Source organism: Mirounga leonina, unplaced genomic scaffold, assembly GCF_011800145.1.
Source record: "Mirounga leonina isolate KUSES-001 unplaced genomic scaffold, KU_Mleo_1.0 Mir_154, whole genome shotgun sequence".
NCBI lineage: Eukaryota > Metazoa > Chordata > Mammalia > Carnivora > Phocidae > Mirounga > Mirounga leonina.
Genome location: NW_023270389.1, coordinates 41854238 through 41881692, shown reverse-complemented (window position 1 = coordinate 41881692; position 27455 = coordinate 41854238). Strand labels below are relative to the sequence as shown.

The 27455-nt window shown below is 47.0% G+C and overlaps 1 protein-coding gene across 3 annotated transcripts in view; it reads right to left on the bottom strand.

Moving 5' to 3' along the window:
• Positions 1 to 27455, bottom strand: part of CACNA1E (calcium voltage-gated channel subunit alpha1 E) — a 311080-nt gene that overhangs the window by 34362 nt on the left and 249263 nt on the right. For all 3 annotated transcript variants that reach the window (XM_035010572.1, XM_035010573.1, XM_035010574.1), the window contains 12 exons: positions 25606 to 25762; positions 24339 to 24468; positions 23570 to 23629; positions 22727 to 22833; positions 11620 to 11631; positions 9864 to 9960; positions 7603 to 7763; positions 6918 to 7055; positions 5594 to 5795; positions 4626 to 4790; positions 3899 to 4009; positions 72 to 155 (listed from right to left, as the gene is read on the bottom strand). In XM_035010572.1, coding sequence (XP_034866463.1) covers positions 72 to 155; positions 3899 to 4009; positions 4626 to 4790; positions 5594 to 5795; positions 6918 to 7055; positions 7603 to 7763; positions 9864 to 9960; positions 11620 to 11631; positions 22727 to 22833; positions 23570 to 23629; positions 24339 to 24468; positions 25606 to 25762 — 1424 coding nt within the window. The remainder of the gene's footprint in view (positions 1 to 71; positions 156 to 3898; positions 4010 to 4625; positions 4791 to 5593; positions 5796 to 6917; positions 7056 to 7602; positions 7764 to 9863; positions 9961 to 11619; positions 11632 to 22726; positions 22834 to 23569; positions 23630 to 24338; positions 24469 to 25605; positions 25763 to 27455) is intronic.

Below are 27455 nucleotides of genomic sequence, written 5' to 3'. Positions count from 1 at the left end.
GCATGCACAAAGGATTTTTTTAATGCTACTTCAGAGCCAAGCTTAAAGACAAGGATATACGAGCCACTCACCTTACTGTCTGTCAGAATGATTTCTGTGATACTGCCAATCACCGTGATGAAGTCAAAGATATTCCAGGTGTCTCGAAAATAGTTCTGCCATGTGAATTCAGTCACGGGAGCACCAGAAAAAGGAGGAAAAGAAAAAGAAATGGAGAAAAGATATCTTTAATTACATAAGTTTGTCACTTGGAATTAAAACTTGTCAATTCACGTACAAGAGCAATTCTAACTTTGGCTTTTGTTTTCCCATTTCTAACAGGAAATGGTATTTCTTTACTGACTTGGGAATTTCTCATTTGGGAAAGCAGTCTTCTCACTACTTGAAGACCTCGTTTTTGTAGCTGTCACTAAAAAGCTACATAAAAAAATATGTAAGAAAGAGATCTGTGGCCAAGAATATTATAAAGTCAAAAAAAGGAAAGATCATCATTGTCACCTACAAGACAATAAAATTATTTACCATATTACTCTAAGGTTTTCTACAACTTTTAAATTGTCTATATCATGTGACCCTATAATTATACAGTTCTGACGTTCAACTATTCACAGTGATGTCTTAAGTCTTTAAAGGCCAAAATAAAATTCACAGTGATGTCTTAAGTCATTAAGGTCCAAAAGATGTACCAAAAATCTTCTCCTAACTCCACAGGGCGATAGGATGAATAGACTTCATCCTTCCCCTCTTTCTCAGCTCTGTTATACCTCTTGAGTAATAAAATGAGTGGGTTGAAGGAGATGGAGGAGAAATAAAGGACCTGGCAAATGCACCAGCCATGTAACAGCCTGCTTAACAGAGACAGTAGGTAGGTTCTGCTGCCATCTCCACCACTCAGGTGAACAGACCTTGGACTATATTCCTTAAAAGAAACAGGACACTTGGGTTTCCAAAATCACTGGCTTGTCCTTGGGCAGCAGCTCCCATAACAGACTCTCAGAGCACTGCTGAAGTCAACCCCCCCACCTTCACAATGAGCATTAGTGACTTTTACAGTATGTGCCAGATAATGGCTAGGCCCTTGTGTTCTTTCCATTCATTTCTCCCATGGATCCTATGGGTAGGTCGTGATCAATACCCTCAATACCCTATGTTCATAAAATACTCAGTAGCAGGGTTGGCAAGAAGAGTGGGCAGAGACACACAAATAGTGAGAGGAAAGGAGTATGGTGAGAGCAAAGCTTTCTTTTCTTTTTCTTTCTTTCTTTTTCTTCTTTCTTTCTTTCTTCTTCCTTCCTTCTTTCCTTTCCTTTCCTTTCTTTCTTTCTTAGAACGTGAGTGGGCGGGGGCGGGTAGGGGCAGAGGGAGATGGAAAGAGAGAATCTCAAGCAGACTCCCTGCTGAGTGTGGAGCACCACACGGGGCTTGATCCCATGACCCTGAGATCATGACCTGAGCTGAAATCAAGAGTCAGACGCTTAACCAGCTGAGCCACCCAGGCACCCCACTAGTGATCTTTAAGGAGCACCTACTCGGGACTAGAGCCTTGATGCCTTGGGTACACTGCTTAGCTAGGTACACACAACAAAGTATCTAAGGCTATAAGGCAACTATAGTGATCCTCATTTTGAATGACAAAGCTAAGGCTTAGAGAGGCTTGTCTGATTCCAAAGCCACCAGCACCTGCTGGGCATGCAGAGAAACAGGGCACACAGCCTCACAAATTCACTTTTCCATGAAGAATACCTACTTCCTCAGGAGTGGAACCAAATCAAGTCTCAGAGTTCCTCAGCTCTCAGGGCTCTCCTATTTCCAACCTTGGCTAAGCTTCTTAATTCTTGGATAGGCCCCCATATAGTAGAGAGAACATGAATCTAGGTCTCAGAGGACAGGAGCTCTGGATTCCAGCTGACGGGGCTTTATGATACAATATGGTTTAGAATAGCACAGTGTAGTGTAGACTAGTAGATTGCTGTGGACAGACTGTGCGTTTCAAGCCAGATTAGATCAGGATCTGAATGCTGGCTCTGCCTTTTAGTGACCTTGGGCAAAGCACTGAATCTTCTTGAGCCCTAGCCCATCCATAAAAGAAACTGATAACGCCTCTCTAAGTAGAGCTGTTATGAAGCTAAAATGAGTAACATATAAAGAGTTTGGTACTTAATATGGCAACCAATGTTCATTCTCTCCCTCTTTTTCCTTCTTCCTTTTTTATTCCCATCCCACTTTCCATTTCTACTGCCTTTTATTCTGTCATCTTTAAAAAGCTACACAATTTTTCTGAACTTCAAGTTCCTCATTTAAATCAACATCAACAATGATAATGATGGCATCTGCCATGTGTATTTCAGAATCATTGAGAAGATCTAACAAAATAGTATACGTTAGGATATTCCGAAAACCCAGAGTACTATAACAATGTAAAGACTTATTTGGGAGTAGTGGTGTCTTTTATCGTGTGAAAATGCCTCTAGACCTTGAATGAAAATATGGAGGTGAGGGTGGGAAGGAGGCAGGCTTTGGAGCGAGTCTAGTTAAGCTTATAAGTATGTATTCAGCGTTCACCGTAATTACTGCACAGTTGGGGACTTAAGTCGCAGACAATGTCAATAGCATATGCAAGTAATCAAGATGCATAGAAAAACTTTCCCTGTTGTGGCACCAGCTTGTCCCTCACTCTGCTCACCCTGCTCAGGGCTAGACTGTATTATAAAGGCATCTTTGTTGGTGGTAGTTTCTTTTTACTTTTTTATTTCCCCAAGTCTCAAAATACTCAAAGGGGAGTCAAGCGAGCAACAATGCAGCCACCTGCAATGGGCTCTCTTCAACTCCCCTCCCCAAACCATCAAGTTAATGGCTTTTCAAAGAACCATTAGGAGACCAAAAGCAACCCCCACAATCAACACTCACAATTATCAAGCCCAGTCCAGAGTCCCTGCTAAAGCTGCTACCAGACAAACCCCTATTCGGATAATCAGCAAAGTTTCTTTTCTTGCAGGGAAAGCCACATACACACATAACTTAAAATGGTAGCTCACATACTAAGTAAGGGTGAACCAGCCATCAAGTGGGGTTAATCTGCATTTTACTGATCTCACTGTAAACGCTGGAACAAGGAGGGTGGTAGCAGAGAGAACTATTTTGTTTATAGGACACTGAAACCAAGGGCTAGGTTTGCTTAACACCATTGAAAGGAGATGCATGAATGTGCCAAGCAATTGTAATTAATAGTTGAAGAGAAATAAAAGACTCATACAAGAAAAACTCAGCCCAACCCTCTTCAAACCTAATTCCAGCATACCTATCTACCAATTTACCTTTCTCTCCCTCTCTCTCTCTCTCTCTCTCACACACCCTTTAATGGTCACAAGCCTTTGTAAGCTTAAGTAATAAACATTTATTTTTGTTAGCAGAAATTGTGCTTCATGTAACTAACGGGAGGAGGACAATTAGGTAAAATCTAGTATCTGCTATGTTTGAGGGTAAGAGGGACAGACATTTTCCCACTTGAATTATAAAATCTTATACCTTTTACCAGTAAATAAACACTCAAGGCTTATTAGTCCAAATTTTGTTTTGCTCCCTATTGACAAATAAATTGCAGTTCTATTAAGAATTCTGTCACCCCTTGACCACTGATAGAACCTGATAGGACCAGAGCTGATGGCTGGAGGAGTATGGAGCTGGGGATCTGGTTTCCTTTGCCCTTTCTCCTAATACCCTCATGCATCCTCTTGTTTCTCGGGCAGTTTACTGAGCAGCTGAAACAGGCCCACAGTTAGGTCAGGTGTGTGAACCATTTCTGGAAGAGTGGGAGCCACTCCCCTTCTAGCAAAGGTTGGGAAGGCCTGCAGAAGGCAGGGAAAACAAGCGCCATGGTGGGGTACATGGCATGCCGTACCAGGAAGCCGAACGCGATGATCTTTAGGACACATTCCAGGGAGAACACCATGGTGAAGGCAATATTCAGGTACTTCAGGGCCAGTTCATAGGTACAGGGAGCAGAGTAGTACTGCCAAGAAGAGAAAAGAGGAGAAAAAGAATCAAACCCTTAAGGTGAGGGGGGATATTCCGTTGTCATCGAGGCTGGACATCGCTCATCCCTGCCCTTGGGGGACACTCTGGCGTGTGGTGTAGGAGGCACGACGGACGTGCCAGCGAGGAGGACCATGCATCCCACATAGCAGAACAAGACAACACAGAGGAAACCACAGACCATGCCCTACGGTGGCTACTTATTAGCAAAAACAGCCAGTCTTCCTAAAGAGGAAGGTGAGAGGGACAGAAACATTTTCTTACCATTTATTATTAAATAAGATCACACCTCTTCTAACACTCCTTTAGAACTCCATGATCATGTAGATCTCCTGACATTCCCACTCTCGTCTGAATCTGATGGCCACCAGCCCCCGGGGCCCTGGGCACTACTGGCCTGCGACTATAGGTCTCACTGCATTTTGCCCAGAAGGCCCAGAGGCTGGGCTGCTGAATGGGACAAGATCAAAAAGAGATTCCGCAGGAGAGAAGAAGGGAAGGAGGCAAGCGTCCGCCCGGTGTCTCAAGCCCTGGGAGGTACCGGGCCCCAAAGGCCCCATCTGCTGAGTGCCTCCCAGCCACCACGCCCTCACCTTCATCATCAGCACGACAGTGTTCAAGGCGATCATGGCCATGATGGTGTACTCGAAGGACGGGGACACCACGAAGTGCCACACGCGGTACTGGAAAGTGTGTCTGTTCTGCGGCATGTAGCGGGTGAGAGGTTTGGCACTGATGGCGAAATCGATGCACGCCCTCTGAAGGAAAGTTACAGCTATTAGCCCAAGCTCAAGTTCCCTCAACCTCGCCCACTGGTGGGCTCTCTGTCAGGTGGCTAGAAGAACAGGACAGTGCAGGAAAACATAGGGTCGGGCTGGACAAGCAAAAGGTAAAAAGGGCAGCAGGGATTATGGGGACAAAACTACTTGGTCCCTTTAAATGAGTACACAGAACTGGGCTAGCACATGGGATGTGGACTTCATGGTGATTAGTGATGTCCTTTACACAGGCTGCAGCCAACATGAGCAGGCAGGAAGCCTTACCCGATGCCCTCGGTCAGATGTAAAAATCTATCTCCCTGTGCGTTCGCATAGCACTGTATTTGAATTTCTCTCATAGTCTCAAACAGTTTCTGTTCCATTCCATTACAAAAATAATGAACCCTACAACATGCCAAAACTATGCTTGTTACTAGAAAAGCTGCAATAAGCAAGCCATATCCCTTATCCTTACAGCAAATACATACCACAGAAGGACACAGCTGGGTAAGCAAATGTCTTAATGTTGTAATTTTGGTACACATCTTTTACTGCCACTTCTAGACTATTCACTGCTTAAAGGTAGGGACTACATCATAAACCTTCCAGTTCTCTGTGCCTCATGCCTAGGTCTTAAAAGAGCATATGTTCAAAAAATATTTAATGACTGAATAATTAATTTTTCCTATCTTCTGTCATTTTTAATAAAGTTAAGACAATTCAGTCTTCCGTCCTACCACTGCGGTTCCAAGCATCCTTTCTGGAACCCCTGCACTCCCATGCTCTGGACCACCTGTTTTTACCTCGTTCTTCTCCAGGCTGCACTCCTCCATCATCTTGTCCCCTTGCTCCTGGAAGGTGATGATGATGAGAGCCACAAAGATATTGACAAAGAAGAAAGGGAAGACCACAAAGTAGACCACATAAAAGATGGACATCTCCATGCGGTTGCTGCGGCTTGGTCCTCGGTCTTCCTCTGTCACATCAACAGAATGCTGTAAGACTCTGTAGGGACAGAATGAGGGGGCATGGATGGTGGACGGCAATCTTGGCAGTGGCCCTGACTTAAGGCTTCGTTAGGAGATGTGCCACCTATTATATTTTCTTATGTGGCTTCCCTGACTTTGAAGATCCACCGTAATTTTTAGGGTCCATAACCAAGCTGGTGAAGATCCAGTGATCCCCAGTCCACTGCCCTTTCTAAGCCCTGTCCCATCATGCATCCAACTGCTAAGAAAGAGTGACATTATTTTATATCTTAGGTTGTCATATTTAATACCAAGAGATGCCGGATGTCTATTTGGCATTTTACCAACTAGGGTATGCTGCCACCAGAAAGTGGGGTCTTAGTAATTGCCAAGTCTCTGAAAAATCAGCCATCGGCAGCCTAAGAAACTGCATTCTAGGGGCACCTGGGTGGCTCAGTCAGTTAAGCACCAGATTCTTCATTTCGGCTCAGGTCATGAGATCGAGCCCCTCATTGGGCTCTATGCTGGGCGTGGAGCCTGCTTAAGATTCTTTCTCCCCCTCTCCGCCTCTGCCCCTCTCCCACCCCACTCACACTCTCTCTAAAAAAAAAAAAAAAAAAGAAAAGAAAAAAGAAACTGCATTCTGTTGTCTTCTTCATGACAGGTATGATCACAGAAAGGGTCTCTGAGTTCTTCCAGTTCATTCTCTTTCTCTTTTTTTTTAAGTAGGCTCCATACCTACCATGGTGCCCAATGTGGGGCTTGAACTCATGACCCTGAGATCAAGAACCGAGCTGAGATTAAGAGTCAGATGCTTAACCAACTGAACCACTGAGGTGCCCCTCTTCCAGCTCATTCTTAACCCTCAATCCTCAGGTGAAGGGCCAACTTGGAGGATAAATATGTCTAAAACCATCCCCAGAGACTAAAACAATAAGAGTTGCAAATATTTCTGACTTTGTTATCTCCCTCTTGATTTTTGCCTTAAGGCTTTTCATTCCTCCTCTCTTCTGCCTGTCTCGCCCACTCATAACCACTTATTTTCCCTAGGAGAATAAGAAAGGGTCAGCCTCGTTTATCTTGAATAAGCTTCTCAAGGCAACCACGGGATCCTATCCCAGCTCACAGACAAGCATGCCAACTCAAACCCATCACTCACTGAGGCCATCCTTCCCCTGTGGAGACGGTGAAGAGGGTCAGCAGGGCCCAGATAATGTTGTCATAGTGGAATTCATGGCGCTTCCATTCCCGGCCTTTCACCTCCATCTTGTTTTTTTCATGATCTACATAGTTGCCTCTAAAACCAGAGTACAGATGAAATAGGGCCTCTTCACTATAGCTCGTGGGAGAGGAAGGAGATTCTACAAACTTCAATAATGTGGCTGAGTAATAATCGGCATACAGATGTGAGGAAAAAAGCAGAGCCTTATCAAAGGCAGTCTATGATTGTGGGATAAAAGTTGTATTCGGTGCCTAGTAGACATGGAAGATTAAATCCTAATCCTTTTACTAGTCACCGTGTGTAACCGTCACCATGTGTAACCTTGAGCAATTTAAACTTTCTGAGCCTCAGCTTCCACATCTAGAATATGTAAATGAAACCTATCTCAAAAGGTCACTGCAAAGACTTAAAGTGAAAAACTGGGTGTAAAATGCCATGTACCATGTCTGACACAAAAGAGGTGCTCAATAAAAGTTTAACAATTTCCTATCTTGCCTTTTTCCTAAAAGAAGAAATGTGAGAGAGGTAAGAGAGAAAGAGAAGAGCTATGTGTGGAGGGCTGAGCGGGCATCACCGGAATACGTGTCAGAGAAGGTGAGCAGCGCGTGCTGGTCGCACTTACATGCACTCCTTCTCTGTGTCTTTGGAACTGTCTGTGCAATAAAAGAATTTTCCCTTGAAGAGCTGGACTGCAATGACAGCAAAGATGAACATGAAGAGCTTGTAGACAATGAGGATGTTGAAGACGTTCTTCAAGGAGGTCACCACACAGTCGAAGACAGCCTGCAAAGAGAAGTCAAAAGCCCTGTGGGTCCCCGGAATGGCCTGTGCCTTTGCCTAGAGCTGAGTGAGGGCCACATCACCACCTGCCAGCCCCACATAGAAGGTGCGTCTTACTAAGAAGTAACACGCATGGGATTCAGAGCTGGCTTCCAAGCCGGTCATGACTGCAAGAATCTACCACCTGGAAGGGCACACGTGCTCTGAATCTGAAAGCAAACCCAAAACAGTAGAAACCAAATGGCAGCAGGCAATGCAGGGAGTCCTTTGTGGTCTCCCAACAGGTGTACTCCAATTAGCGGGAGGCACAGAAATCTATTGCAGAAAGGGATCTCTGAGAACATTCAGCCCTTTCTGGCCATTAAATGGCTTGTCCCTAACCCGACATCTATTTGGTGACATTCTTAGATTCGGTTTATATACTGAATATGTATTGTTTTTCTCTTTACCATTTTAAATGGATCAGAGAGTAAATTATTACTTAGTATTTAATGATACTTGGAATAAATTCCTACATTCGCTCCAAGTATGTTCAACACTTCATGTAAATGTTTTTAGCTTAAGGTGGGCTGTATTGGGGATGAAGATTCAATCGGTGGTGCGGGTGGGGATGGGGAGCTGCCTTCTCATAGGGTAGGGGGACGGGTGGGCAGAATCAGAGACTTGCTCTCCAGTTACAGGCCATGGGTGTCCCTCTGCAGAATCCTGAGGGGTTACACAGGAATTCAACACATTGCAAGCCATTTTTAGGTTATTTTCTAGGTTTTTAGGTTTAGCTCACTGGAAAGTGGTGCCCCATGGTGGCACTGCATTTGTGCCCTTGCACGTTTGTGCAGTTGCTTCGTCACAGCGCTGGATGAACAGCACTGGTTTAATTAGTTCAACACTGCAGGGAAGGTGAGCAGCCCGCAGCCTTACAGATTCATCAGAGCCACCTATACTTGCCTCAGGTTATGGAGCTGCAGAGAGCGTGAGAAGCCAGAAGCCAGCACTTCCTAATTAAATGGAATTAACCAAGGGTGCGGTTGCACTCTCCAGCCTGTTAACTAATCTCATCATGCTGTCTGCAGTCTCCTTAGGACCCCAGCATAGCTCCGAAGAAAGGAGACCCCTGGGGCCTGGGCTGCAGCTAACAATAGTGGTTAGGGCCCCAGGCCCCCTGGCAGAAAGGAGTATTTATGGGCACGGACAAGGCCTGGCACTACGATGGTAGAGGGTTGTAAGGAACCTGGAGACTGGGCTCAGGCCCTGCGCTGTGGCTCAGTCGGCTGGCCCTGTGGCCTGGGGCAGCAGTGAGCGGACCTCTGGACTGTGAACCGGGAGTCCTGGTCCCTCCCTCATGGTGGCAGGCTGTCGCTCAGGAATTCAGAGGAAGAATTTTTCCCCCATGAAGTTTCAGCTTCCGTTAATCGCAATTTATGTGTGGGGGGAGGGGGCGGGGGGGGAAGGAGGGCTCATGTTAGCAAACTGGGCTTGAATGGTAAAGCACACCTTGAGGGCAGGTGCCCCAGGAGGATGGAGCAGGGAGGGCATGGGCCAGAAAAGAGGAGAACCAAGGTAACATAGCTATGAAAGTGCAGGTCCTGGCAACAGGAAAAACTCAATTCACGTTAGCTTGCTTCCCCATTCTCTGCTTCTGCCAAAAATGACTGTGTTCTTGGGCAAGTTACCGACCAATCTATGCCTTAAAAATATGAAGGGTCAGGGCTAGAAAATCCTTTCCTTCCCAAGAATTATGAGGGAAGAAAGCATCCCAGGTTACTCAGCATGATCTAACGTGTAGCCCACAACATAGAGGACTCCTGCCACTTCCATTTTGTTGTTCTGAGTGCACCTAAATGACACAGGGTTCTTTCTGGATGACATGCCACAGGCAGAGTATATACAAAATACCACCTGGGGCTGGACTCAAGAAGTCAAAGCCCCCTTATAGATTTCTTGGCCCATTGGTTATTTTTCTTTGAAATGAAGGCCTTTAACTCAGGCATTTGAAAGAACCCCAGTCTCTGTGTGAGCAAAAGGAATTTCCCAGAAATGATCCTCCAAAAGCAGGCTGATCACAGCTAAAGACAAGATGGGAGAAGGGGCCTCGGGAAATGTTACCTTGAGCTTGGGCAAGCGCTTGATGGTCTTCAGCGGCCTAAGAACTCGGAGGACCCTCAGAGATTTGATGGTCTTGATGTCTCGCCCCTTGTTTGTTCTGCAGCGGGGAGGCCCCCAGAGGTCAGAGGACAGGGGGAGAAATGAAAGTGGCATTCATACGACTGCATTAACAACAGGGTAAAAGGGGAGACGCTTAGGCAAGAGACCAGAGATTGGGTCAGAGTAGACTCCCTTCAGAATAACCCCACAAAACATGCCCTGGGAAAATTTTCAATTCACTCCCCAGTGTGCACACACTCCCACGTGTCCTCACACAGAGGAACACACAGGCATGTACCCAGAGGCATCCATGCATGTATGGTAATGAACGCTTCCTCTCCCCACTGGCCGGAGTAATGCGGCTCATTACCACACCAGCAGAATGCAGATGGAAGACCAATCGACTAGGGAACATGACTGGCAGTCCACTCTGGATCCCCACTGTGCCTGCTCTGGTGCTTCTTCAGTAGCAGGCTCTCAAATGATATTTGTTGAATGGACTAGGAAACCCCAGTTGAAAGCAAGTCTCATCAGGGGACTTGACCTAGTCCTTTCTTTGGCTCTAGGTTTGTCACCCCTGCAGAGTTCATTAGTTCAGGGGAGAGCAGGGTGAGGAAGGGCACTGGGGACATGACACTCCTGCTGTGTTGGCTACCGCTTCCAGAGAAAGCATGTCACGCGGGCTTCTTGCCAGGACCTTGGCTCACACCCCAGTTATCTGTGCATGGCTGGCTCTTTCTGCAGTCCCTTCCCATCTGAGACACTCTATACCTAGCACAGGCTGTGGAGAGCCAGAGAGTTGGAGAAGGCCCAAACTGCAGGCCCTGCCCACCTTTATCCTTGCCCTTCAGCTCATGAGCATCCCTATTCAGCCGCTTGGAAACGTTTGCTCCTAATAGATAAAATACACTTCTCTTTTTATTTTCAGGAACGAAATGAATCAATCAACCTGCATTTCTCTCTCCATCCTGCTTATCCCCTGAGATCTTTGCATTCAATTCAAACAATTGCAATTTGTAAAAGACACACACAGATGGTAGGAAATAAGACTCTGAAGAGTGAGCTCAGGCTCTGGTTCTTTCCTCCTGTTGGTTCAGAGTACCATGACACCAACAGCTCAGGGAAACAGGATCCAGAACATCAGATGGGAACTACAAGGGCTTCTGCCTGCTTTTTACCTCGTCCTTCCTGCCATAGCCACCACCCACCCTCTGGCAGGGAGATAAAAGATCTATGCTTCCACAGAAGGCAAGGTAGGAAGACATTTAATATCATTCAGGGAATGCTGGCTTTGCCCAGAATGTGAATTTAAAGACCCTCTTAATGGCTGTAGGCCATGGCCTATAAGCCACTCTTATTCCATTCGAGCTTCGGATATAGATAATCCAAGAGTACTGCATTAGAAGGTCGTTTGCATCCAGGGGTTCTGTATATTCTATAAACTCTTTTACTGTATTACATTCATATATCTACCTACCTAAAAAAGGCAACTTCCAAGCCAAATACATACCCAAACCAATGTAAATGATCACTTCCCAAGAAGGCTTGGCGACTCCTAATTTTTGTTCTCTTGGATGTCAGTGAGAACTTACCATTCATATACACTCACCAGTCCTTTTTCAGTGGGCAGGCTCCTTCCCTCCCAACTGTACTTGCACCCTCCTCCAACCCACTTCCCGGATTCTTTACTTCAAAGAAAAGTGAGAACAATATTTACCCCAAAGCGTTCCTATGGAGGATCCAAGCAGAAAGCAGTTAAAAAAAAAAAAAAAAAGAGGAAGGGGGGTGGAGAGAAGGAAACAGTCAGAAAACTTCAGGGAGGACAGGAAACTGTACAGCGACAGGGAATTGGACAAGCACAGGCCCAGGAGATCCCGCTTACAGCCTTGGCACTTGTCGAGTCCACACGCTTTGTGAAAGGAAGGACCAGCGCACCATTTGCTTCACACCCACCTCTCCAACCTGCAAAGGCAAAGGCCCTTTGCAAGCACCAGTGAAACTGCGTCTAACTAGATGGCATTCCCCATATTGTGCTTGATTTCATGGAGCCCAGTCTAGTGATGTTTCCTAAATAGAGTCTTTTACTTCCATTTCCTTAGTGGTCTTAAGACAAACTCTACTTCCAGTGAATTTATAAGAAACCAGGAGAAAGGAATTAGGTCTGCTCTGGGCCATAAATTCTGTTAGGCAAGGCATTTCATGTCACAGTGGCGTACCTACGCTTCCGAAGGATTTCATCTGCAATGGGGCACATGACCCCTCTGACAGGGATAGTAGGACATCTCCTAAAAGCATGGATGAGCAACACCATAAAACCATCTCAAAATATGGGGGAAGGCATTGTGTATCAAGGTCCTGATGGCACATAAAGGGATGCCCTTTGATAAGTTAAATGACCAACTGTCCATCATGAGCTATTTACTGTGCAGCTCAGAGAAAAATCATCCCAGCTCTATTTGGAAGCTTACCAATAATAAAAAGGGTGAGAGCATAAATATGAAATATTTGAGATTAGAAATAATGAGAGCTAACTTTCTGCATATTTCCTCTTGGCTAGACTCTATGCTAAGCACTTTTAGTGCAACTCTTTCTTTGGACCTTCTAATAACCTTAGGACACATAGCTATGACTATCCCCATTTCACCAGACATGATTCAGAGAGGCTAAGGAGTACCTAGCATTAGCAGGGCGAGCTGGGCCTTGAAGCTAAGACCATATGATGGTCGGAGCTCTTGCTCTATACCGCTAAGCCTCGGCAGCAGAAGGTTTTGGTTCCAGGCTCTGTCAAACCAAATTCTAGAGCGGGAAAAGATCCCTGAAATCCACTTAACTGCATCCCCAGGAAGATGTGCCTTGCATGAGATCCCTCAGTGAGTGAGCCACGGTGGAACCATTGATGAATCCACCTTCAGCCATGTAGAACTGTCTAGAATTCAGGCTGTGGTTCCCAGTTGCTGGTTGCTGGAAAGGGTACTTCTTCTCCATCCTTAATCTTTTTAATGTAACACAAACCTACATTACACCACTCTATGTCACAAGCAAAGACTTCTCACGATTATTTTACTCAGTAAATGATCTCATATTCAAAATTACATTCATTTTCACAGTAATTGCCAAATTAATGGTGATTTGGGATCAAACCCAAGGCTTTATAAATCTTAAATCCCTCGTGTGACACCCTCTGAGTGTTCAGAAGGCAAAGATAGTATCTTTCCCTGAGTTATAACAGTGCCTTCTCATGCACGAGACTGGGCACATGGTGAGTAGGCCAAACGCACCTTTATCCACTCATATCACAGCACTGATGGAGTCTTTAATATATGCCAGGCACTCTTCTGGGTGTGGATATACCACCGTGAGTAAAACAAATGGCGTCCCTCACTTCTTGAAACTTACCAAGTCTAGTAGGGAGGAAAGACCTCAAGTAAACAAGCAAACCAATGAAAGTATAATCGCAAGCTACGTGCCAGGGGAAAAATGCAATCATTTGATTGAAAATTTCCCCAAAACAACTACATAGGTCACCTTCCTTTCCCCAGGCTACATTCATCTTGAGGGAAAGCTTAGGGAGAATATTCCATATCCCTAAAATGAGAGAACAGAGTAGGATCAATAGATGGGCAGGTGATTTAGAGTGACACACTCCAGGCTTTTACCTGTTGCTTAGCCCAGGTCCTCAACTCTGAGACCTTTACGTCCAAGAGCATCTGAACGGGTTCTCAGAGGTTCATACTCACAGATGCCCATTTTATGAAGGAAGGCCCCAAATTTCTTGCTCTTCCCACACACCTGGATAAAGGACAGAATTTGTTCTCTATAATTAATTTTGCCCCAGGATCCTACTAAAATATTCTGCTATGGAACAAAGAGCATCTGACCCCATTGCTTGTATACTTTGTGTGTCCCTTGTTTTGGAAAATGGGGTTCCTTAATAGCACACTCTGATCTCAACAGCTGATTGTGGCTGCCAAAGTACAGCAGAGGTGGGGGGGGACATTTGTCCCCTGCTGACTCCCACAAAGTTGAGCCAGGGATAGTAATAAGACAGAGGCCCAAAGCAAAATAAAGATTAGTCATTGCTCTGCACATTTTTCAAACAAGTCCCTCACAGCAGAGGAACCACTGAAAAGCTATGATTTTGAGTGGTTGCAGAAGAGCACACTTGGTTCTCGGGTTTGTTAACATATGTTCAACACGGATTTGAAAATTGCCGTTTGAAATGAAAGGAACACCAGATAACAAAGCCACGGTGTCCAGAAAAGTCTTGACAACTTCGCCCCAATATTAATTTTAATATTAATTAAAATATATCACAACTTACACATATGCTAGGCCAAACTACCTTTCCTGAATCCATGCACAGGGGAGCTATTTAAGCCATTATCAAAGTCTACACGATTACAAGAGAAATGTTTTATCAAACCAAGAGGACAAACTCTTCACTTTAATGGAGGCATATTATTTTTGAAATAATTCATGTGTTTTACAAATCATTTAAATATAATCACTTGATAACACTTTGTTAGTCTTTGCTACTCTATGTAGAGTCAGAATTTTTTTTACACTGCCTAACTAATTAGTGAAATTTATCGGGTTTAAAAATTGACTCTAATGTTAAAATTTGAGGATAATTTCGCATGCTAGGATGTACTGGTCCGCCTTTAATTGGGACTCAACTGGGCCACTCATTTTCCCATTTATTTCCTACTTATTTGTTATTTGGTAAGGTTCCGGCTGCTCTACAGAAAAAAAAAAAAAGCCACATTTCTCTTATGTCTCATCAGTAAAAGATGAGAATTTTCCAGCTCAATTGTCAAGTTGCCCTCCAGATCTTTCATATATAATCACTCATCATTCACTGTAATCTCGCTCCTCAGCTTCCAGGTCCCCCCTTTCTCAAAGGACATGCTCTCACATTGATTTCTGCAAGGAACCAACTCTTTCCACGGCAGGCAGAGCAGGGACATCAGGTTCTGAAGAGCTCTCCCTCCTCTAAGTGGAATGGCCTTCTGCCTTCCCCCATGAGCCCCGGAGAGAATAGCACAGGGATCTGAAGGAATCTCTTGCATTAGAAGGATGGACAGGCTTGCTGGAGTGTAAGGTGGGGACAGGAGGTCATGCTGTGAGGAGCCTTGAGCCTTGCTAAAATGTCTGGGCTATTATTTGGGAGGCAATCATAACTTTAATACGCACTTGCTAAGGGGTTGGCACCATACCGGACACTGAATATATTATTCATTCTCGCAAAACCAAAATATAGTTATTTTTAATTTCCACTTATAGATGAGGAAATAGAAGTTCAGAGAATTAAGACAGCTAATAATTCATAATGCTGGGATTCAGACCTGAGTCAAGCTCTGAAATCTACGTCCTTATTTGTGATGTTACAGTGCCTTTTTGGATGGGAATCACAGGAGGGTTTTAACCAAAGAAGGAACAGCAAAAGAAACGAGCAGTTCCTGAGCTCAAATATTGAGCTATTTATCCTTAGCCGTAATCAGTCTAGGGCCTGTGAGTGTTCACGGAAAGAAAAAGGTACAGATGGAACAGATGGACAAGGTCAGGGATGCCCTTGTCCACCTGGTCCATAGGTCTTGTCTGTCTCCAAGCAGGGAAAGATGGATCAGAAGGCTGAGGAGAGATCTATACCAAGCCACCAAGTTGAGTTTACAGGGGTTAATGGCTTGGAACTAACTACAACAACAGAGGTAGAAGGGAGTTTAATGTAATAGAGAAAGCCCCTAACCTTGAAGTAAAAAATACCAGCTGCTTAAGAACTGGTTTTGCAGGGTGCCTGGGTGGCTTAGTCGGTTAAGCATCTGCCTTCGGCTCAGATCATGATCCCAGGGTGCTGGGATCGAGCCCCATATCGGGCTCCCTGCTCTGCAGGAAGTCTGCTTCTCCCTCTCCCTCTGCTACTCCCCCTGCTTGTTCTCATTCTCTGTCTGTCAAATAAGTAAATAAATAAAATCTTAAAAAAAAAAAAGAACTACTAGACTACTAGTCAAATGAGTCAAAATAGTTCAAGTCTCAAGCAATCCACTTCTCAACTATAAAACAGGACTGTTGAGTGATGCATGAAATAAATAGTGTGAAAGAACTTTAAAAATTCTAAAGACCAGTAGAAATGAGAAGTTCTCTGCATTGGCAGTGCTTATCTCCAGAGGAAGTCTAGGACCTGCTGGTCAGGCTAGTTCATCTATTTGTGTATTTTTCTTCCTCACCCCTACCTCAGCATCAGGTGGGTTCTCCCATGAGCCCCAAATCCTTTGCAACTCTGCCAACTTCCTTTGCTCTGTGACCAGGGCACTAATTCCATAATAAGTGGTTAGTGCATAATCCTTTCCTTCCTGCAAATGCACCTCAGTGAGCTCCCAATACACAGTCATCGTTGCCTTCGAAAACCCAGCACTGTACTCTAACTGGAAGGTCAGAGCACTGAGCAGCAAAGCACTTCACTGTCTCCTAGCAGCTTGGTTATTCAGGCTGGGGAACAGTGACCCGATCTGTCTTGCTTCCTAGTCTTCATATTCTAAACATACCCAAGATCCCTCATCTGCTGATCTTTCCCAGAAGGCCTTGGCACTGGCTAAAGTCCAGCCAATACGCTCCCCCAGCAGGAGACTAATTCATAATGCTAGGTTGTGGCTCTGTGAGCGTGGCTTAGACAGATGGCTTGCAGGTCACATGATCTGAGCTGATCCTTCCCTAGGCCCATCACGAAATCTGGCCTGAGTTACTCTAAAACTTACTTTTTAAATCTGGAGTGCATGGTGATGGATTTCTACTAATCCTGCAGGACTGAGCTCTTCCTCCGTCTGTGAAGGCTTGCCTCATGTGCAGGGTGCGTCTTGCATCTGAGGCTGGTTAGCCAAATTGTTGGCTACCGTGTGAATGGGGCCGTGTTCCCTGACTGGACCATTTCACTTTGTTTGTTTATGTGGCCAGAGGCTGAGATCCCATTTATAATCAACCTTCTCCAAATTTGTGCTTGTTAATAAAGAGCAATGCTAGGGCATTCACACCCACTGCCTCCATATGATAAAGGTTTCCAAATGCACATTTCCCGTGGCACAGATCACAGCCGATGCATTTTCCAGCGTTCATCAAAAAACACGCATGCTGGAGCTTAATGCTAAGAGCAGGTAGACTGAGAACTTATCTCTTTCTTTCAGGCACCCCCTCCATGTGGCTCCCACTCTGTACCTCCTAATTCATCCCAAAACCCATTTTCAAGGCAGCTCGGGTACAATACAGCAGTAGGCACCCCAAGAGTCCCTGGCCATTAATCATCTTTAGTGTCCCTGCCTGGGCACAAAGTCAGGGAAAGTCACTCTTGAGGTGACTCTGAAAGCTGGAGTCTTGAGAAACATCTTTCTATCTGCTCACTGCTGGAAATTTCTAATTCCAGCTCAGCCAGCATCCTAAATCCACAGTTAATTGGCTACCTGAAGGCTAAATTTAATTTTAATCCTTCATTCACTTGCACAGAACAGTGGAACTGGATGACCTGTCTGGTTCAGTGGTAAATGGGTTTTCTTTGCATGAAGTAGGACTTTGTCCACTCTTTTTTTTCCCCCTCCAAGATTAATGTGTAGTCACAACTTCCTTTGGGAGACGCCCCTTTCGGTTTTAGAAGAATAGCGGTTGTCAAGAAAGAAGTCGCACAGCAAAGCGTAAGATTTGAGGGGGACTGCCTCAGACACAGGCAGGCAGTGAAGAATAAGAAGGAGCCAGGTATAGGGTGAAATGTCTGTTCTATTGTTCTGTGCTCTGCTAAGTCCATCCTAGCATTTCTGTTCTGGAAGCCACTCCTTTCTCAGAGCACACATTCACACCTTTACAGATACAAAACCAGAACCGGGGCACCATATTCTGTGGCTCCTCAGGGGCCTTCCAAATCTAAGATTGTGTCTATCTGTGTATTTCACTGAATGAATTCAGAACCAGCTCGGCCACTGCGGTTGGTTCGGAAATGCATTCCGAAAGACCTTATCCATCTTAAAGACCAGGGCAGAGTGTCAAGTGTCAGAAAAGCAACACACTTCAATGAGAAGAAGGTAATAAAAGCTAATGTGGGAATTCTGGTTCCTTCTGGCATCAAGAGGCAGATTGACTCATGTTTTTCCTTTCTGACTAAGCACTGAATAATTAAAGGCCAAGTACGGCTGTGATCCAGATCCCCTGCGTGCCAGGAGTCCTGACCTTACCTCATGCCCCGCTAAGATGGCAAACAGCAAGGGAAAGCTTTGGCCTTAGCTGCCAGAGAGCCTGTGTGACTCTGATTGAGGCCCAGGCCCCAGTTGGGGGAGGAGGTAGGAGGAGAACTGCTGGTTATTTTTCTTTGAAATTGTTTGTGTGGACAAGTCATTATAAGCTGTGAGTTTACTAGTTAGAATCCAATCCAGGATGGCTCACCTGGTGACTTGATGTGAGCTAGTCAAGTAACATGTTGTAGAACAATGGGAATGAAGAGGATCAGGGGCTTGGGTTGGAGTGCAGGATCTCATACACACATACGTCCCTGTGCTCTCCTACCTCTCCTCCTGAGATGCTGTCCCTGCCCAGCTGCCTGTCCAAATCCCTTCATGAGACATTTCAGATACGAAACCTGAGGGCCAGATGGCATCACCATCACTGCGCATGATCCCATAAGGCTCATGAACTCAACCTGCCATGGGGTCACATGACTTCCCTACGAGGCAGCTGATTCTGGCAGGAGGCCCCAAAGTGAGGGAATATGCCTGATGTGCAGAAACCCAGAAATGCCAAGGCTGGAACCATCTTTGTTGTCCCACCCAGGAGGCTGGGAGGCAGACACGATGGCAACAGGGTGTGAGGAAACTGGGAAAAGCAGTTGCTGGCCCGTCAGTGTAAAATAACGATCAAACCGAAGAATCCCTCTTTTTCAGATAGAAAAAGATAAAAGAGAAAGGTTTCATAGATCCAGTCACTCACCAGACTTTTCTTGAAACCTTAAGGAGGAAAAGGCACAGTCAGGACATTTATAGTTGGCAAACACTCCATGTCTCCATATGGCCCAGAAAGTGGGGTGTTGTGAGGGCAGCGGAATGAGGGAGAAACATACCCAACTTCTGCCAAAACTCTGCCCATCTCCCTACACGGGTGGCTGGCTGAGACAGGAGACCTGAGTGTTCTTATAAATGCTTTATAATGTAAAAGTGTGCCGGGAGGAACAGGAAAGGTGCGATTGGGGTATCTTTCCATTGGTTTTCTCATCTCCCGGTATGCCCCCCACTTAGAAAAGAAATACCCTTCCCTTCCTCCTCAAAAGTCAGTAATAAAAGTTCCCAAACCGAATTTGTCAGGTTTACATTATAAAGAATCCCTTCACTTGAGGTACGCAGCTATAGAGAAGAGAGAGTTCTCTTCAGCCACTACGTAAATGACATATATGCTTATAGAAAACATACATGACGGCAGGTGCAGACCTCTGCAGAAGGGCTCAGGGGACCACGCAGCTTTCTTTGAGAATTCAGCTACCGGCCAATCCCTCCCCTTGGTTAGGGGTAGTGCTCTTGGAACTTGGGTTGGGTTCTGAGAAGATCCTGGCTGGTCACGGTGAAAGGGATGCCAAGTCGCCTCGGACTTCTGAGGCATCGCATGAAGGTGTTACCACGGCAATCATCAGCTCTGCTCAGACTGAGTAACAGCCTGAGCAGAAGCCTCTGCAGGAGCCTCTCCTCAGGAGGAGGAGAGCGAGACAGGGCAGGGTTAAGGTCATCTGAGTGGTAGACATTCCCCAGGGGCAAATATATGGGTTATAATGATGAAAGCTGTAACTGCAAGGAGGGAGGCCCTTGAAAAGCCTGCAGAAAACCCCACATTTGGCTTCCTGTTGGCTTGAGCCTCCTAGCATGGCCTGGCAGTGAGACATGGGCTTCCTTCTGCGGTGTGCCCCGGGCCAGGCCCTCACTCTGCTGGTAGGTGGGACCCCGGCCAACCCTACCAAAGTGATGGGAGAGCTGAATTCTCTGGTGCCCTTAATGAGGAAGGGGAGAGAAAAGAGTTAGGAAGTGTGGTGCATGAGGAAGAGAAAGCATTACCTGGACCTCAGCAATGTGACGAAGGCCAGAGGAGAGGGGTGTGAGCCTGTTCCACGAGCAGGAGAAAGGGGAGAGGAAATGTGCATGGCCAGCTTGGAAGGATGGTAACAGAAGAGAGTGGATGGAGAAGGGTGAGCAAGTACCATTTACATTTCCAGGGAAATTAAGAAAAAGTTCAGGAAGTGACATCACTAAAAGCAAGTGATGGATCATAACTCTCAATCCATCACATAAGTGTGGACTCCAGAATCAGGGGATTCTTGGGGTTCCCTGCACTATACCTGGTCTGAGGACCCACAGAGAGGCTTCGGTTCCGGGGCTGTTAAGGCTTCCCCTGCCACCAGCACCAAAGCCACCACCACCATGTTTTCAAAGGGCACAAAAAAAGAACAAGATAGATGACAACCCTCCAGCCCATTGTCATCCCTCTGGATCTGAGGAGAGACAACTGGACTGTGGACATGGGGCAGGCATGCAGAGGCTTCCTCTACAACAGACCTCCTCCCCACAGGCACCTACACACCTGTCTGGTTACCAGGGTGTGTGTCTGTATGCGTGTGTGTGCGTGTGTGTGAGTGCGTGTGTCTGTGTGCGTGTGTGCGCGTGTGTGTGTCTAAGACAACCAAGTTGTGGAAACCAGCCTGTGTTCATCTTCAACCATTTGCACACACTATATATCAACACATACTTGGCTCCAGTATCTGGACTTCAGGATGTGATGAGAGAATGGAAGGTTAAGGAAGGAAATTAACATCTAATGAATTATTGAACATTATATCAAAACTAATGATTTACTATTTGTTGGCTAATTGAACTTAAATTAAAAAAATTTACGATCATTCACATTGTGCCACGCCCTATGTGCTAAGCACGCCACACGCATTATTTTGACTGCATTTCAGGGATGAGAAACTGAGGTTAGGAGGGGTACTATCTTGCTCTGTTGCTTTGGGACATGATGCAGTTAAGTAGAGGGGCTGGGATTCGAAGCAGGGCCTGCCTGAGTCCATAGCCCACACCTTCCTCCCACTCTGCCCTGTCACCCCAAGGAGCTCTGTTCTTCCTAAAGATGGGGAGGATCCTTTCCCATATACTTCTCCTTCCTTGTGCTTCGTTTCTTCATAGAGAGACAAACTACTTTACTGAGATCAAAATAAGAAAGAAGAACAATATGGTGAATAATATATGCAACTGAATTGATAAAGTGAGAAGGGAACTTGATGTTTTAAAAACTCAAGGGTGCTATTTATCCCTAACAAAGTAAGTAGGCCTCCTTAGGAAAAAGACAGACTTTAATGATTTTTTCTAAGAAGGAGGAAGAGGAGCTGGGAGTCCCCTTGGTAGAGCCAGAGTTGCCTTGATTTTTACCTTGGGGTGAGAATTTATACAAGGTCCAGATGATGGGGGAAAATACCCCGCTTTGGGGCAATTTCCTTAGAAATAGCTCAGTCACATCTAATAGGAGGCTTTCTGGTTGTGAGAGACACAGGTGATTCCATGTGACTCCAATGGTGGGCAGGGGGGTGGGCACGGTTATTACACTGGTGTACATGGGGGACACTGAAATTGTCCTGCCAGCCCAGCTCAGGGCTACCAGCCACATTCAACCTGGCTCTCCTTTGGAGGATCCCCCGTGGACCACCACGAAGTCACCCCACCTCTTTCTCCTCCAGGATGGACAGAAATGGAAGCTGATGGTGTTTGGGGAGAAGAGGGGGATGGACCAGCCCCTTCTGACCACTTGGACCTGGGAAGGCCCAACCTCTGCAGGTGCTCTGCCCCTTCCCTTTTGCAGTGGTATCACTGACAGCAGCTCCCAAATGCTTTCCTTCTGCCTCATCACAGTGTAGCCAGACTGGCTTAAAGACCCGACTCTGTCTTGCACTTGGAGAGGCTGGAGGGAAGTCTTCTGGGCCACCTGGAAAAGGCAGGAGCTCTCTGGCAGTACAACAAGGTGCCGATGGGGCCCAGAGGCTGTCATTCATCTCCTGGGCACTCTACGCACCAGCTTAGGGAAAAGGCCCTGACCATGTGTGTTTCCTAGCTAGACCCTGGAGGGCCAAGAGAGCCCCTTCCTTGGCGGGATGCCACAGGAAATGTCAGCATGTAGTTGAAAACCTGCTACAGCTGAATCAATGTTTGGAAAAAAAAAAAATTCTCCAAATGTAATGAGCATGGTTAGTCACCTGAATGTTTTCCTCAGTGCGTTATCAAGGAAGTTGTGAAAGTCTTACGTTCTGGAGCTAAACATATGAACATGGTTCTTATGTCTGTGAAATAGCTCTGGATTCCCCCTGCTCATGAGCAGAAAATCTCCTCATATTCAAGAGTCTGTGATCCCCAACTTTGCATTCTTCTTCCAAGCTGACTCTTTGTTTGACATATCCAAGGAAGGAAAGGGTACATGAGCTGTCCCTGGGTCCCTCCCTGAGCCCATGGAGGAACTGCCCACATGGGTGAGCACCTGCCTATGCTTGCTCATCTCCAAGAAAGGAACTCCAGGGCCCCTGACTTCTTCCTTGGGACTCCCCCAACTCCTCCTTCACCAGTGCTGCCATTTGGGGCAGGGAGCTGAAGCTATAAGGCTCGCCAGAGTTCCACAGAGGGCAAGTGGGAACCAGATTTCCAGGGCAGCTTTCTTTGGCACCACTCTGAGTGGACTGCCTCTCACGCTGGCCTAGGAGAAGGCCTCATATCAGTCCGATACCCAGGAAGAAGGGACAAAAGGAAACTGAGCAAGAAGAAAGTTACACTTACGCCAAAGCAAAGGCTACCAACGCGCCAACCACCACCACGAAGTCCAGGATGTTCCACAGGTCTCGGAAGTAGGACCCGTCCTGCAGGATCAAGCCCTGGTCTATCATCTGAAGGAGAAGGACGTGAACAGCCGTGGATGAGCCCACAGGAGCCGGCAATGCACCCGGAGCTCAGGGCTCCTCAGGGCAATGCCCCTACTACCACTGTCTCCACAATCAACCCTACAGAGGACCCGAGGAGCAAGAGGACAGGTCCCACAGGCTCTCTCCACCTAACTGTGAAGCCTGAGGCCCCGTGTCGTAGCCACCAGGGCTCAGCTAGACTCCTTGGCTCTCACATTCCTCCTTCCTTTAGTGGCTCAGAACACCAGGCGTCACCACATATGCACAGATGGGGAAAACCCCAGATGGGAGAGACTAGGAACAAGATAGAAATGTGGGGTGTTAGGGTGGTGGGGACCAGACTGGTAAGCAGCGAGTGCAGCTGGGGCCACATGGAGTCCAGGAGGACTCATCCTTCCTTGGCCCTTTGCCTTGGCTCAAATCAGGGGGCACACTGGGGAGGCAAGTAGTGCCCAGGCCTGTCTGCACTCCTGCCTGCCTGAGAGTGGAGTGGCTCCTCCCTGGACCACTCCCACAGGTCTGCCCCAGTCTAAACAGATCCACACAGCCATGCTGTGCCATGAAGTTTGGTCATGACAGACTTCATCAGACTTCTGAGGCCAGAAGAGGGGTCGCCAGAGGCCTGCGGTCTGTCATTGGCTGGTAGGTGGCAGCACTGGGGAAGAGCAGACCCGTGACCCATCCAAACCCTGGAGCCCAGCTTTTCTCTGGAGGCTTTTACCTTTATGACCATCTCAAAGGTGAACACGCCAGTGAAAACATAGTCAAAATACCTCAGGACCTGTAAGACACGTACAGCGAAGGGCAAGAGGACCATGTGTGGCCACCAGGCCGTACATACTCCTGCCTACCCTCACACATGCAGTGCTACCCCCACACCCCAGCTCACTTCTACCTCAGAACAGAAGCGTGGGCTTGTAAGTGCTAGCTGGACACAGGCAGGAGAGGAGACATGCATTCTGCTAGAGCCGCAGGATCCGGTGGTCAGTCCTTGGCGCCTCCTGCCCCCTGGCCAGAACTTAACTTCTTGGGTCCCAATTGCCCCACAAATCTCTCCCTCAGGACCTGGAATCCTTGTCGGTTGCAATCCTCCCCACCCACCCCTGTCATACCTCCCAACATACACCCTTGGGACCTCCAGGAGACGTCTCAGCTCCCTGGGGTAGAACCTCAGCTCCCCAAATTCATGCACATCCCTCATGACCTGACATCAGACCCCCCCACACACACTATAGAAGTCCCTGGGCGGCTGCAAAGACTGGCTGGCTCTGGATGTAAGGCCCACTGCTGAAGCCTCAGGGCACACGGTGGGGACTGGGGAGAAGAGGCTGATCTGGAAATGGTCCATACTTTGCCCTGAGGAACAGGAATGGGCCATTTCTTAAGCCTTCCTCATTTCCCAGGAACCTTCCTTAGTTCACCTTTAATACTGGGATGGGGAGGGGCTGAGACAGGGCAGGTCCCAGGGCAAAGGGCTCCCGTGCACCCACTTTGTTGCGCTCCGAGTTGGTCAGGACGGGGTCCTCGGCTGCCAGGGCGATGCTGCTGGCCGCGATCACCAGGAGAATGCACATCTCAAAGTAGCGCAGGCTCACGATGTAGTGGCAGGCCCTGCGGATCCTGTGGGGTGGAGGAGCCAACAGAGCTGCGTCGGCTTCCCTCCCCTCCCCATCCCTTACTCCCCACCTTCGTGCACATCAGCCTCCTCCAGACAGCCAGGCCCTGGCCAGAGGAAGCCGTGGGGAGAGCAATTTAATTTCGCAGGCACCACCCATGATTTAAAGCTCCAGTGGGAGAAGGTAATCAGATTGGTTAGAGGCTGCAGTGCGCAAGCCAAGATACATTATCTGTAGGCACGTCTGAGCCAAGGGAGCAGCCAGCATCAGATGACATGCACTCCGCATGGCCACATGGTACCCTCCACCGTATCTCAGTGTCTACTCCCCCACCATACAGAAACTGGGACATAGCAAGGAAATCAGAAGAACCAAGAAACGTAACAATAGACCTTGATTCTAAGATTCCTAACAAGAGCAGCAACAGGTTTTCATGAGCCCCACGTATTCTGATTAAAGTAATTATGTTCTATAGACTGTATTCTGGACTTGTGTGACCTGACATACCTTAGCCCAAGTTCCTTCCTTCCCAGAGACTTGCCTGAAATACTGCCCATGTGGTCACTGAAAACCTTTTTGTCTTCCTAGCCTCAGAAGCAGGTCTATGTGTACATCTTGCTCATTTCCAGGGCAAAAGGCAGCTCAGTGTAACCTTCCAGAATCTTCTCTGCCACCTCCATCTCATGCCCCTACCTCTGCTTTGAGGAACATGCCCATTTCAAAATTCACATATGGGACAGTGGGACCAATACTCTTAAACTCCAGTGGATGATCTATTTATTCTAGGTTCCATATTCTCAGTTCTGTCCACCACTGGAGTATTTGATGACACATCCCAAGTAGATTTCCTTCCTCCCACCCCACCCCTACACAACCTACTGACCAAATAAGAGGAATAAGAGTTATAGGGTCCTTTTTTCATGACATCTCTCATGCTTCCCTGTCTTAAATTACTTTGTAGGCTCAGCACAGAGCTCAGAGGCTGTTCAATCCCATGAACCACTTCCACCAGTGAGCACGCCGCATGTTTCAGATGTCTGGCCACAGTCCACTAAGTGGTCCCTCATCTCTCCTTCTCCTCATCACCCTGCCCTGGCTCTAACCCTGGCACTGAAGGGGGAGTGACGGGAGGGCGCCTTACGGGTTGGTGGTGCTGAAGATGAACATGGAGCTGTGGGGCACCATGGCTTTGCCTGTCTCACGCTTCTCCTTCTTCTGCTTCTTCTCCACCTCCTCCTCCTCCTCTTTGATTTCTGCCTCCTTCAGGGGACTGGCTTCTCCATCAGCCTTGTTGCTAACTGCCAAAGGAACGTGTTGAAATCATCAGAAATCTTGCCGCCTGTGAGAACGGTGCCCTTTGTTTTCCATGGGGGTAGGATCAAGAGGAGGGGAAGGGGTTAGAGGAATGTGTCTAGCCAGGTACCCTGCAAACACGGGGGTGTTCACTATTACACTGAGTCAAGCCCTTGCTCTCGTTCTCTCCTGGCCATCATCCTAATTTTACATGGTATGACTTTTTTTGCCATATAAATAATAATCACGTTTCCCAGGGTCACAGAAGGCTTGTTTCTGCTGTAAAGTTTACAAGGCTGACATATCTAAAATCTAGATTCTTTGCCTACGTTCACTTCTTGAATTTTCACATCACTACACCCTGAGCGGCATGTACTCTGCCCATTATACAGATGGGAAAACTGAGGTTCAGGGAATTCAAGTACCTATCCTAGGTTCATACAGCTAGTTCCCAATTCCAAATCCTGTAGTGTTTCGATGATCTCCCACTGCAGTGGAAGATTTTAAGAAGCCGTTACTCTGTTTGTGGCTGACTTGCTGGCTCTGCTTGTTCCAGTCATGATTAATGTTGAAATGGCAATGCAATATTCATACCTCTATGGGACCATGACTGCATTCCAGGACTGGGAGAATGAAGGAGCCAGAGACTGAGTGAAGCTCTTGGGCCACCCTCAGTTTCCACATGCAAGTCACAGGGTGGGGTAAGTGGCAGAGAGGTGGAAGCTCTCTGAGCGGGGCAAGGGATACAGTCAGCCCCTCCCTCAGCTAATGACTCTATCCTGGAGCCTTGTGCAAGCAGCAAACCTTTGAGCTTCTGGCCCCTTCTGGGTCCTTCCAAGAGGTAACTCATCCAAAAGCCCTCTGATAATATGCTCTTACCTATGACGAAGGCCATCGACCAGCCCCAGAACAGGAACAGAAAAAGGTCAAACTTCTTAACATTTCTCATCAGAGAGGGTCCAAAGCACTTATTAGAGCATAAAATGTAACAGACACCAAAAGAGGTTGTCTGAAATCCTGAGACATGCCCAAGTCAACCCCAGCAGCACTAGACATGGGGGATTTCATCTTCTAAAGTAGTATGGGCATTTTGAGTGCTGAGAAGGTGATGGAATGGAGATGGAGCAGTGGAAGAAAGAAAAACAGGGAGACGAGAAGACTGTTCTATGAAAAGAGAAAAATAAGGAAAAAGAGAGGCAAAAAAAGCAAGGGTGGAATCTGTGGTCGCAATTCAGTGGCCATGGGCAGCAGGTGGGATTAATGCAGGAATGGGGGTGTGGTGAGGGTTAGGTAGGGGATGGGGTTGGGGGGGAAGTAGGGATGGGGTGGGGTTAGTACAGGGATAGGGGTGGGCTTAGGGCAGGGATGGGGTTAGGGCAGAGACAGGGGTGGAGTTTAGGGTTAGGGCTGGGAGAGGGATGGGGTTAGGGGAGGAAAAGGGATGGGGTTGAAACAAGGATAGGAGTGAGGCTGGGTGGGGTTAAGGGTGGGGATGAGGGGGTAGGCCCAGTAATTTTTGTCTCTTCCTTTTGAGGTCTGGAGATTAACATCCATTGCCTGAGGGATCTAGGATAAAAACTGAGTTAAATCTCCTCGGAGGAAAGAGTAGATAACAGTAACAGATTCATAAAATGTTAGTGCTGAGAAAGACCTCAGAGATCACCCAATTCAATGCTTTCACTTTAGGGATGACAACCT